This window comes from Mercenaria mercenaria, chromosome 9 (genome assembly GCF_021730395.1).
Source record: "Mercenaria mercenaria strain notata chromosome 9, MADL_Memer_1, whole genome shotgun sequence".
In the NCBI taxonomy this organism is placed as follows: Eukaryota; Metazoa; Mollusca; class Bivalvia; order Venerida; family Veneridae; genus Mercenaria; species Mercenaria mercenaria.
In genome coordinates, this window is record NC_069369.1 from 58,593,342 (window position 1) to 58,606,646 (window position 13,305).

Below are 13,305 nucleotides of genomic sequence, written 5' to 3' on the forward strand. Positions count from 1 at the left end.
GGCTATAGCTTGAGAAATGTAAAAGTAGGTCACTAGGTCAAAATCAAGGTCAAATTTTATTTCGGAATACAAAACTATGCATGTGGTCCTAATTTGAAGCCTGTACCTTAAAAATGTGAAAGTAGGTCACTAGGTCAATGGAAAGGTCAAAGGTCATTTCGGTACACAAAACTATGCAAGTGGTCCAAATTTGAAGGCTGTAGCTTGAGAAATGTAAAAGTAGGTCACTAGGTCAAAATCATGGTCAAATTTTATTTTGGAATACAAAACTATGCATGTGGTCCAAATTTGAAGCCTTACCTTAAAAATGTGAAAGTAGGTCACTAAGTCAATGTGAAGGTCAAAGTTTTTTTCGGTACAAAAAACTATGCATGTGGTCCAAATTTGAAGGCTGTAGCTTGAGAAATGTGAAAGTAGGTCACTAGGTCAAAATCAATGTCAAATTTCATTTTGAAACACGGAACTATGCATATGGTCCAAATTTGACGCCTGTACCTTCAAAAATGTGAAAGTAGGTCACTAGGTCAAAATCAAGGTCAAAGTTTTTTCCAGTGCACAAAACTATGCATGTGGTCCAAATTTGGGGGCTGTAGCTACAGAAATGTGAAAGTAGGTCACTAGGTCAAAATCAAGGTCAACTCATGTCAAGGTTCATCTTGCCACTCAAAAATATACATGTGGTCCAAATTTGAAGGCTGTAGCTACAGAAATGTGAAAGTAGGTCATTAGGTCAAAATCAAGGTCAACTCATGTCAAGGTTCATCTTGCCACTCAAAAATATACATGCGGTCCAAATTTGAATGTTGTAGTTATTGACAAGAACATTTTAAAAGCTTTTCCCTATATAAGTCTATATGAACCATGTGACCCCCGGGGCGGGGCCATTTTTGACCCTAGGGCGATAATTTGAACAAACTTGGTAGAGAACCACTAGATGATGCTACATTACAAGTATCAAAGCCTTAGGCTTTGTGGTTTGGACAAGAAGATTTTCAAAGTTTTTCCTTATGTAAGTCTATGTAAACCATATGACCCCCAAGGCGGGGCCATATTTGACCCTAGGGGTATAATATGAACAATCTTAGTTGAAGACCACTAGATGATGTCACATACAAAATATCCAAGCCCTAGGCCCTGTGGTTTTGGACAAGGGGTTATTCAAAGTTTTTCCCTATATAAGTCATTATGAACTATGTGACCCCCAGGGCGGGGCCATATTTGACCCCAGAGAAATAATTTGAATCATCTTGGTAGAGGACCACTAGATGATGCTTCAAACCAAATATCAAAGCCCTAAGCTCTGTAGTTTTGGATAAGAAGGTTTTCCAAGTTTTTTCCTATATAAATCTATGTAAAATATAGAAATAAACAAAGGGCCATAACTCACTCATAAATTGTTGAACCAGTCTGATTTTCAGGAGGACACAACTAGGGTACCAATACATCATTCTGACAAAGTTTGGTCAAAATCCCCCCAGTAGTTTCTGAGGAGATGCGATAACGAGAAATTGTTAACGGACGGACGGACGGAATGACGGACGGACGGACCACGGACGCAGAGTGATTTTAATAGCCCACCATCTGATGATGGTGGGCTAAAAATACCCATTCAGTCAAGGATACCCAGGCTGTAACAGTCTTGCTCTGAAAATAATTGCTCCTTGGAGCTGTCGCTAACCTTGGTTACTGTCAAATATTTTAATTTTTGTGGGCATAAAATAGCTTTATTGTCAGGATAAGAACTTGTGGATTTCATCTTATTGAAGACAAAAAGATCACTAACTTTATATGATCACTGGGATTTAAAGTCATGGACTTATGCAACTATGAAATCCGTAAAAATTAGTCCCCCATAAATATGAATGATTTCAAGGTATATCCTAACACAACCCGATTCATTTTCCTATTAAGGAAGCCTGAAAAGTATGTGTTATTATACAACAATTCATTTTTCTGACGTCACAATTATTAAGTCATAGTGTTAAATGGCATAGCGGCGAGCTGAAAAAGAAACCAACAGAAAAGAGGCAAATATTTAATGGATGACATCAAGGATGTACTGAAAAATCCTTGGTCACCTGTAATAATATATAATATATCTGATAATCTCATTTAGTGATTTGTACTTAAATAAAATCATTGTTCATATGCGTATCATTGTATCACTCGGGCTGCACCCTCTTGATATAATTCCTTTGCATCTTAACTCCAAACAATGCTTTTATTCAACAACAAATCACATTATATATTATATCTTAAACAAATTTTGTAACAACTGGTGACATTTCAGAAACCTGATCTCTTGTTTTGATGAAATATGATATGTATTACCTAAATAACTTGGTACACTATGCACTATACACACTTAAATAGTTTATGGTTAACATCAGTACAACTCCAGTACAGTGTATCAGTGCACTGTATGTACCATCATATAGGATGTCGGGCAGATCTCTCTCTAAACATTTATTATACATATTCATTCCCTGCATGATCATTACGCACATGTTCATAACTGTGATATTACACTTAAAGCTGTACCATCATTCCTTTTTATAAATCTACAAATTTATTATCAATATTACAAGCGGAAAGACAATATCTGCAAAAGACTGTGAGTAGTAAAAACTAAGTACTTAGTTTATACTAATTTATTTTAGGTCGATTGTGAAACAAGTTCTACAATTTATATCAATCACTCTCGACACCTCAATTCTGATGGAATCCATCGCCACAAGGGTATGAGAGAAGAGGCCAGTTTCCCTTTTAATGCTGAGTGCCAACAAAGGGAGCTAGTGACACCATTTTTCATGTCTTTGGTATGACGCTGCCGGGCCCACGACCTCCCGCACTCAAAGCGGACGCTCTACCACTAGGCTATCAAGGCGATAAACTAAGTACTGAAACAGAAATTTAAAATAACTGAATATTAGAACGGTCTTATTTTATTTTACCTGGGGTTATATTGAGATCATTTCCTAGAGCCAGACGCCAAACTTTTCCCCGTACGTTTGTTGGTATGCCATGCCACCACAGATCCCGTACCTTCTTTGAGTTTTTCCTGTAAAAGTGTAAAAATACAGTCAAAAATGTTACATCTGTACACTCTATACAATGTATGTATCATTCCTGTAAATTTAAAGTGCATAAATATACATGCTAATTAAATATCTGCTTCTAAATGACTTTGTGATGCAGCTTACATAAATTTCAAATAGTGCGATATCATTGAGATATTTATGGGGAACTTATTTTCATGGATATTGTGGTCGAGTTCATTCAAGAAATTTAATACCAAAGAATAAATATAATTCCAAATTATTTTATGTTAAAAAATTTAAACAAAACAATTTATATTTCCATAAAATGGCAGTTTTGACAAAAATCCTGAAATTTCAAGCCAACAAAATCAAATGATTTCACAATCCCATAGATCAGGTAATTTTTGTACCAGTTTAATTTTGCTATTGACATGACTACAGAAACATTCTTCTTAACATTCACAAGTATATTTAATTCTTGTCTTACTCAGTTTGCAGATATTCATTAACCCCCCCCCCCCCCCCCCTCAAAACAGTCACATCTTTTACCCAATTTACAATATGCACCCCTCTCATATTCCTATCATGTGACTAAGATATTATATCATCTGACTCGATCTATATCTACTCATTTTGTAATCACAAAATGCACTCAAGTGTTCAGATCCATTGCTATTTCATTACATAAAGTGATCAGGAATAGATTTTAGGTCCGGAAATACAGCAAATTTCTTTTTAATTAAATCCATTTTCACATCAACAGTTCAGCAAATATGTTTAATTTTGTTGGCATAAAGGTTCATAGTTTCCAGAGAAAAACAGATATGTGGTAAAGATATGAATTTACTAGAGACTTTTCAATTCTGATGATAAAATCAATTGGAAAATCATAAAACTGACAAAGCAAGAGCCGTTTGCAAACTGAATATGCCTTCCATGATGTGATGGCCTGTTTTCAGTTTTGAGGTCCCCTTTGACCCCAAAAACAAATGTGGTCATCTGTTGACCAAAAGCAACGAATCTACATAGTTCAAGAGCACTTGGCACATTTATTCCCTAGTTTTTAAGCAGACTCTGTTTTCAGTCTCCAGGTCAATCAGACCTTGACCTTAGGGGTCATCTACTGTATGACAAAGGGTTCTTTAGTTATTGAGCACAAACCATTTTCAGTCTCAAGAACACTATGACCTTGACTTTTGACCTATTGATCCAAAATAGAATAGGTCACACGCAATCACCCTAGGACAACTTACTGCTGTAGGCCAAAACATTATTAAGTAATTATGTGGAAAGCATCTCAAGGTCATTGTGACAATCTACTGACCCAAAAAAATATTGGTGTCATCTACTGACCTTGACCTAAGTAGGCCAAAGCAATCTCTTATTACTGATCTGAAACCAAATGGGCAAGCAATACTAAGCCTCTCCTTTGAAAGGCACCCCTACCACTTCTTTTTTATTTTATTACTTGTTTCCACATACATTACTGCCTTAAGTGTAAAGTGTTTTGAAATCTCCCCTAAGGCAATTATTAAGTATGGAAATTCATACCTAACAGACTATTACTATTCATAATACTGAGAAGAAGTATGAAATAATTCTACAAATGCACTCTTATTCCTGAAAGACTATCTTATACCACATGTACTTCATCTGTCCATGTTTTATTTTGCAGAAAATATCATACTTCTTTTTCAATTTTTTTTTTCTCAATTTTGTTTTGGTTATTTGTCTAATATATTTGTTAAGGTACTACCAGTAACTTTTTGCTGAACATAGCTGTATTTTTCTACTTTCATTTTGTAAAATTTGAAATTGTTGGCGATGTACACATCTTAAACATTTTCAATACCCAGAGAATCATAAAAAGAATGACAAAATATTTTGATATTTTCTACCCAGTCATAGTATATGTGATTTAAGACAAAATGTTATGTCCCAAACAAAACAGCATCTCTTGGAAGCCTCTTCTACCTATTCTAAACCATTTGTTATACTATGAAGAATGGAACACTACGGGCCATAAAAAACTAAAATATTTGCTGCAGGTAAGATGTCAGAACACTTTACTTAAACCTTAAGACAGCTTATCACTTACAAAAGTCCATGACTTTACCATGCTTACATACTTACCCTATTCTACAGTACAATTTTTTATGTAAAAATGTCTGTACTGGATTATACATTTCAATGTTTATTATACCCCTTGTGCTATTCTGTGACAGCAGGAACTTTAGCTTGAAATGTTTTCATGCAAATAAAAAAATAATAAATCCTCAACTAATTTATCCACATTTTATAGCCAGACCAAATACAAAAGTAAGCAATGACATTTCTCTAATAGATTTCTGGACTGCTTGTGTACAGTAACAAAACATTTTTACAATAATTCATTTTTATCAAATGATGTCAAATATGATTACAACACTGTTTTCCCATGGGTACATTACAAAATCAATTTTTATGTGGGAAAATATGACTGTTATTTCACTTGATCCAGAAATGAGTAGAAAATCAATGTCAAATACAAAACTGTTCCAGAAAAACATCAAATTTAGATTCAAATTTTAAATACCCTTCTTTCTTTTGCAAAAAAACCTAATGCACAATTTAATATTTACAGGATGTAATGAAAATTCCACTGTTGACAGTCAAACTTTCATTAAGTAGCTAGTCAAGAAATTGACACAATCTGGCTGTTTAAGTCAAGTTGAAATTAGAATAAAAATTCGATTTGGGAAGACTGCAGACTGGCTGCTTTAGGCAATTGGCTGCTTAATACAGGTGACCATTAAGGCAGGTTCAGCTGTATTTCAGTAAACCACTGCAGCATGCAAAATCTATTTTGAATACCTACATAATTAGTAACCCAGTCTATAAAGTGACTTACACGGAATCCCAGTTGGGCAGAATTTCCTTGTTCCAGACGCGAGCTGCTGCCATTAGCTGTTCTTCTTGCCGTAACTGCTGCTGCATCAACTTTTTCTTCTGCTTTAATTCTTTCTGCTCTGTAACAGAAGTTTATGTAAATTACTCCTACAGAATCCAGGAGAACTCAATTATCTGTGAATATATGAATTGTCTGCTTAATATTGGAATACTCAATACTGAATACTGACATTTCTTTTTCTCTAAATCAAACTGTGGAAGGATCTTACATTTAATAATTTAAGGATCTTACATGCCTGCCTGTGTAAGACAGGTTTTTTCCCTACCGCAGGAACAACATGGATTGAGAAACTGAGTGTTATCGAGGTTAATTATCCATGTTGTCTAAATATGCACTGGGAAAACGCCTGTCATTCACAGCCAGACATCAAGATATTTTTTCTTGCCAATCATGTTAAAAACAGATCGCAATGACAAATACCGGTAGATTTGGGCATTTCATACTTCTGTTAGTACTCTATTGACACCACTTACTTCTTACAACCTTTTTCCCCTTACGAAAGACAGGAATATCTCTGGCTTGTGGTCAGATAATTGTAGGAAGGCAATATTACCATGTCTTCAGTACAGTTTGGGTTTTACGTCACACACATTTCTGGTCATATGAAGCCTTTATAGATTCAGTGTGTGAGGAAGACACTATGTGCCCCCAGCATTATATATGGACAGCACAAGGGTAGAACCACTGACTTTTTACAAGCCAGCTGGGAACCTTCCTTGCATGAAAGAATTTAATGAACCTAGCAAGGACTGAACATAGAGCAGTGACAGAAAAAGTGTCAGTCAGCACCTTGGTACACTGAACATTATTCAATTTACAATGGTAGAACCCTTACATTGCAGAATACCTTCTTATCCCTATTTATCCATATGATAAACATACTTTTAGAGTCAAAGTCAGCACCTTGGTACACTGAACATTATTCAATTTACAATGGTAGAACCCTTACACTGGAGAATACCTTATCCCTATGATAAACCTACCTTTCCTCTTTGCTGCCTCAACCATTGCCTCATACTCTTTCTGATGTCTTTCTAGCTCCTCTCGATCTTTACTCGGCAGATTCCTGAAACAATAAAACATGTACATTTTTGACACTGAATTTGTAACAGCATATAAGGTATGTGCAGACCAAGTTTGCTTATACTCACTTAAGCAGTTCATGGAAAAGTTGTAATTTATTCATATAATCAAATGCCAAATGGTTAAGCAACTTTATCTTGCAGACATGGATGAAATTGCAGGCAGAAACTGTTGGATAAGACTGCTAAAGTCACAATATATGCCCCTCACTGCAAATTAATCTTAAGATATAAAACACTTTTTAATATTGAGCTGACACAATTTTTTGCAATTCTGACAAATTCAAGGGCCATAACTCCAGAGCAACTGGGAGGATCCAGCTGGTTACCGAACTTGGTCAATATATTATACCAATAAAACATTCTGACCAAGTTTGATAATCTGCTCATTAAAGTGGCTATGGTAGGTACGGCATGGATGATATTGTAATATATTCTGTAAAGATGTGCATATAAAAACTGTAAAAGCAGAAATTTTTCAAGATGGTTTAATTTTCCCTATATTCGTTATGCCCTGCATCTCACGAAAATTCATCCTCTCGTAAATATTCACCATTTCAAGTAGGATATCATTTTTTACAATTTTGTGAATATCAAATTTCAAATTCACGAAATTTTTACCCAGCGAAAATATGTGCTTTTACAGTACTACTTTTAGCTCCAATGAACCTTTTATACAGTGCAGAAACCAAATGCATAGCAGACATGCACTTTTTGTACATAATGAATGCAAGTGCCGTATTTAGACAACCCTAGTGCAATAAACAGCAAAAATGACACCATAAGTCTCTCCATAACATCTCCCAAAGGAAACAAACTTTCCTCTAAACCAGGCAAAATACAGACATGATTCTTTTATTATTACCCTGCACAACATCATTCTCTGGTCTGATATGTCATAATCCATACACTGTATTATCTCATATAGAAGCCCTCTCCCTTTAATTATGTTGATTTGTGGATATGGGTTTTACATTGCAATGGCACAGTACTAGGTTATATGATGTCAAACAGGACTAGAAATGTTGGTTTCACGTATCATTTACATTGAAAAAAAAAAAAAAAAAAAAAAAAAAAAAAAAATTAATATAAAATCAGAACTTTTATATCAGCTGGAATCGCAGTGTTTTCTGACCATATTATAGGTGCCCCTGATGATCATGCAAGGGTAAGATAGTGGTTCCAATTCTCTTTAAGCACAAGTTGTCCCAGAACAAAGTGGGACTAACTTTAATTAGGTAATCTATGTCTAAAGTTATTATCACATAATTTCATGCCCTGATAGTGCTATGATTGCTAAAAGTTATTCATCAAATGTTTTGATTTAAAGTCTATATACTTATGATCTTTTTTTAAAGAATGGGCCTATATAAACACCCCTTCAGCAAAATACACCAAGGGCGTTTATAGGTGGTTGTATGGTAGACCCTATATTTTAGACAAAACAACCTTCTATTTCATGTATAACAATGAGCAAAGTAATAACTGTCTAAAACAGAAATATTTATTTTTTTATTTGGGTTTTATGGCGCACCAAAACAGTATAGGTTATATGGCGCCAAACAGGACTACAAATTTTGGTTTCATATCTCATTTACATCACTTCTAGCTTAAAATGCACATAACAAACTGTTTATTTGGTACAAATTTTATGCCCTTTTGGCAGCACTATTTTATGTTATGACTGATTGTAACAACAATCTTGAATTGTTTTCCAAAAACTACTAACTTGATCTCTACAAAAACCAGAACCTAAATTCATCCACTCAACTTGTTGATCTGTCTTGTCCGCAACGAACAGTTTGCTTGCAACCGTTAATGGGTGTGATAATGCTATGTGTAACAAGTGCTATTGTCTTGGTCTACAGATAAACAAATCTGATTAAAATCATCTCCAATTAGCGCTACGCATTGGATCTGAAGACAGGCTATTGAGACTCACGCTGACCAATCAGGGCCTTGCTTTCAACATTTTGAAAGTGAAAGTAGATGTTTAAAAAAAATCTATATTTAAACTGGGATTCCAGTTTTTCGATACGAGATTATCACGTATGGGTTTATAATTATAATATGAAAGCTTATGAGAATCAGTTGTTTTTCTTATTTTTCCCTTCAGAAGTGTTTGTAAGGGGTACCGGAGGTAAACTGCCTTAATTATAAAGCTTTATATTTAACCATCTATAAGAACATGTTACTCTGTGGTGTATTGGTCAAGAAGGCAGGAAAATATTTATTGCCGCTGCGTCCCAGGTTTGATTCGCGACTTGGGCCTGATTTTTTCTTGATTTCACATTTTTTTAAAAGATAGTTTAGAAACAAAATCTCATGTTCTTATCTTCATAATATAATGAAAAATGATTTTAGCCAAAATCTGAGACCAGTCCCAAATGCTTGTTGAAACAAGTCGTCTGATTGGTTCAAATAAAAATACATGTATATTGGTGGATATGAAAATAGCAATATTGGAAATCCGATTATACAGAAAGATCTGTCATCAGATCTAACGTTTAGGAAGATCGAGAACTTCAGTCAGATTGCAGATAAACATACTTTACCCTTATAAAACATAGGTCAGTATTTACAATTATAAAACTGTATTAAATATATTTGTACAAATATAAAACTATCAATACATTTTCTGTAAGGGTGAGCTGAGTGGCCTGATGGAAAACGTATCAGCTGCTTGGGACAGGACTGCATCTCCTCAGATGACATCCTGAATAAGTTTATTTAAAAAGGAGACATGTTCTCTTACAGTTCGTTTTCGTAAACATCATGTTTGTAAACATTAAAGATTGCGTTTTGCAACTTTAACTCAGGATTCCATATTTTAATGTGTCTTGTATAAAAAAAAACCCGAGAGCTCAAGCTAAAACAAAACATAATCAAAAAGTAGAAAGGTCATTTTGCAAGTAGAGAAAATTTGGTTTGAAAACGTGTAAACATGTACGACCTAGTAATCAAACTGTACATAAGTCAGAATTTATTACTGTCCAGCTTTGATAATTGAGAAAGACCCCAGGTGCTCCTCCGTGCATTATTTCATCACAAGCGGGCACCTGGGTAGAACCACCAACCTTCTGTAAGCCAGCTGGATGGCTTCCTCACATGAAGAATTCAACGCCCCGAGTGTGGTTTGAACACACATCTGTGAGGGGCAAGTGATTTGAAGTCAGCGACCTTAACCACTCGGCCACGGAGGCCCTTAACTGAGAAATCACACTTAACTGAGATGTGCAAAGAATTCCACATTACATGGGCACTGCCATGTTTTGTCAACTGCAGTTTCTTGGCCCAATTAATATAATGTATTCAGCTAATGAATATTCATCACAAAGGTATTGCATAATCATAGAATGGGATGAAACAAGGACACAGATATGATTAAAGTGCTTAATTATGTATACTGTAAAATCATTTAATTTCGTGGGCATAAATTTTCGTGGTTTTGGTCAAAACAGCAATTTCTAGGGGATATGAATTCGTGGATTTCAACTTTTGAACATAAAATGAATGGGAATTTTGCATGTTCGTTGGGATTAAATTTGTGGATTGACTCAACCATGAAACCCACGAATATTAATGATTTCACTAGGTAAATTAATGAAGAGTTAAAAATTAAGCATAAATGTTATAGGTAGGCAATTTTACCAATGATATCACCCTATCATAAAGGTCCCCTTCATGCGAAAACTACCAAAAGGATCTTTTCCTACTAAAACAACTGAAAGGAGCATCTGCAGAAAGGAACCTCACTGCCACAACATGATTAGACAGGCAGTGCTTACTTTCATTTAACATATACCACCAATACAAGAAAATTATACTTCTATTAAATTTGAACGGAACCAATGGATGACGACGCGACAACACATAACACACTGGGTAAATTGAAGTTTATTTATTGAAACTACCAGTTTCAGTCTTATATTGTCTTTCTTCAGGTTTATGCTATTCAATTTGGATAATCCAAATGAAAGGTATTTTTAGACTGCTGAAATTTGGTCAAATAAACTTTAAAGGTCCATTACTAAAACCCGAACGAGTATTATATGAAAACCAGAGTTTGTAGCTGAGACTTCCTATTTACTGAAAATATGGCCCACTGCATCGGTTCTGACCAAATAGTCATGAATATGTTCAAGAATAACTAACAAATAAACAAAAAATGTTGCCTATGTCAAACCGAAAGTATGCTTTCTGACTGCTTACGAACCCGTCGAGCATCTTCGGACTTTTTCGGAAGAATCCTCCGAAACGAGGCTATAATTTATAAATAGATGCAAAATATATCATATGCCCAAACGATAACGTGATTTTTACAAACTTAGCACATGGAATTCAACAATTTTGTAACTCACAAAAACTTCATGAAAATCATTCTTATAATACAGGTAATATACAGCTATACTACAAGTTTTCATAAGGACAATTCAGGCCCTTCCCGAATAAAAGTGTTTTTACAACTTCGTCTGTAAACTTTTTCAGTTAATCTCTTTTCAGTATAATTTTAAGAATATAAATGAGTAACTGTCTTACACTGCAGAAACAAAGTATGATTGAAATTTACCTAAATACACTTATTTATGTACACATGGCTACATTAATTTAGTAAGATTTTAGTCGTTAAACACATTGTCTTGGCCTAATATATGTCACTGTCAATTTTAAATTTAAATTTTGTACATCTCATATTTTTCGTGCAAGTCGTGTATAACTACCATCATGGAAATACAGTTATTTTGTTGCGCGTCTTAAATGGATATTCGTTTGAAACAATTTTAAAATCATGTGATCCCGAAGAATTTCCGACCAATTACGGAAAAGCGATAAACACGAAAGTAGGACAAAATGACCCCCCATGTCAGTCTAAGAAAATACAGAAACAATCATTTGTTTCTCTGTACATGTGTTGATTTCAAGGGAATATTGCACGGCTATCGTAATGTTTAGTACTATATTTCAAAATGTGTAGCCTTTTTTTAAGATTTATGTCTATTCATTTGTCTTTATTTTGCACCTTTAAACTAAAATATGTCAGTAGAAATAAAACACACTATCTCCATGCTGTGTTATTGTAAAACAAGCCCATAAAATCCTACATAACAATCATGTTTGCTTAAGACAATATATGACCAACTTTGTTTCACCTTAGGGGGGCCTGTAACAATGTTTTATTCATACCTACAAACATCAAACATGTCTATGTAAAAGTATGTTTGCTTTCAAGGTAAAAACTTCAGACAATTTTCATTGAATTTTTATGTGCAATACAGATGTTCAATTTAAAGCAGCTACAGATATAGGAAATATTTTGTAGTATCCAATATATAGAATAATAAACAGAACTCACTGTTCTTTACAGTAAAAAGGGACACAATGTATTTTTATGCACTTGAGCATTTTATTTGGTTTAAATGTATGGGTTTAAAGAACATTTTTTGTAATGTAAACTCACTGTACTTGCATCAAAAACTGTCTTTTCATTGCAGGACCCAAAAATATAAAGTTAAATACATAGTTAAAGTTAAAGTTATTTTGCTTTAATAATCAACCAAAGACTTGTTTTTTATGGAAACCATAGGAGGTCTAAAACAAAAGCTTTCTACCCCGTTTTCAAAACAACTAAAGATTTCTCAAACAAGACTGTATTTAACATACAATGTTACCCCATCCAGCTGACTTACAAAAGGTCGGTAGTTCTACCCAGGTGCCCGCGCGTGATGAAATAATGCACGGAGGGGCACCTGGGGTCTTCCTCCACCATCAAAGCTGGAAAATCGCCATATGACCTATAATTGTGTCAGTGCGATGTTAAACCCAACACAATAAATAAATAAGCCATGCCATGAGAAAACCAACATAGTGGCTTTGCGACCAGCATGGATCCAGACCAGCCTGCGCATCCATGCAGTCTGGTCAGGATCCATGCTGTTCGCTTTTAAAGCCTTTTGGAATTGGAGAAACTGTTAGCGAACAGCATGGATCCTAACCAGACTGTGCGGATGCGCAGGCTGGTCTGGATCCATGCTGGTCGCAAAGCCACTATGTTGGTTTTCTCATGGCGCGGCTCAAATATACAATGTTACCACATGAAGATGATAACATCACCATTTCACTAGAAAAATATAGGAAACTGCTATTTAATGAGTGGGTTATAGGGACAGGAAAATAAATGGAGCATAAACAGGAAAACAGCTATTATTAAAGTATGTCTCTTGTCTTGTAGCAT

The 13,305-nt window shown here is 34.8% G+C and overlaps 1 protein-coding gene across 2 annotated transcripts in view; it reads right to left on the bottom strand.

Moving 5' to 3' along the window:
- The window catches only part of LOC123547225 (TBC1 domain family member 12-like), a 54,609-nt gene that overhangs the window by 18,601 nt on the left and 22,703 nt on the right, over nucleotides 1-13,305 (bottom strand). For both annotated transcript variants that reach the window (XR_008372439.1, XM_045334152.2), the window contains exons 4-6: nucleotides 6,975-7,057; nucleotides 5,932-6,049; nucleotides 2,955-3,061 (exon numbers count right to left, since the gene is read on the bottom strand). Coding sequence is in view for 1 of the 2 variants with exons in the window: in XM_045334152.2 (XP_045190087.1) it covers nucleotides 2,955-3,061; nucleotides 5,932-6,049; nucleotides 6,975-7,057 (308 nt within the window). In the remaining variant the exon portion in view is untranslated. The remainder of the gene's footprint in view (nucleotides 1-2,954; nucleotides 3,062-5,931; nucleotides 6,050-6,974; nucleotides 7,058-13,305) is intronic.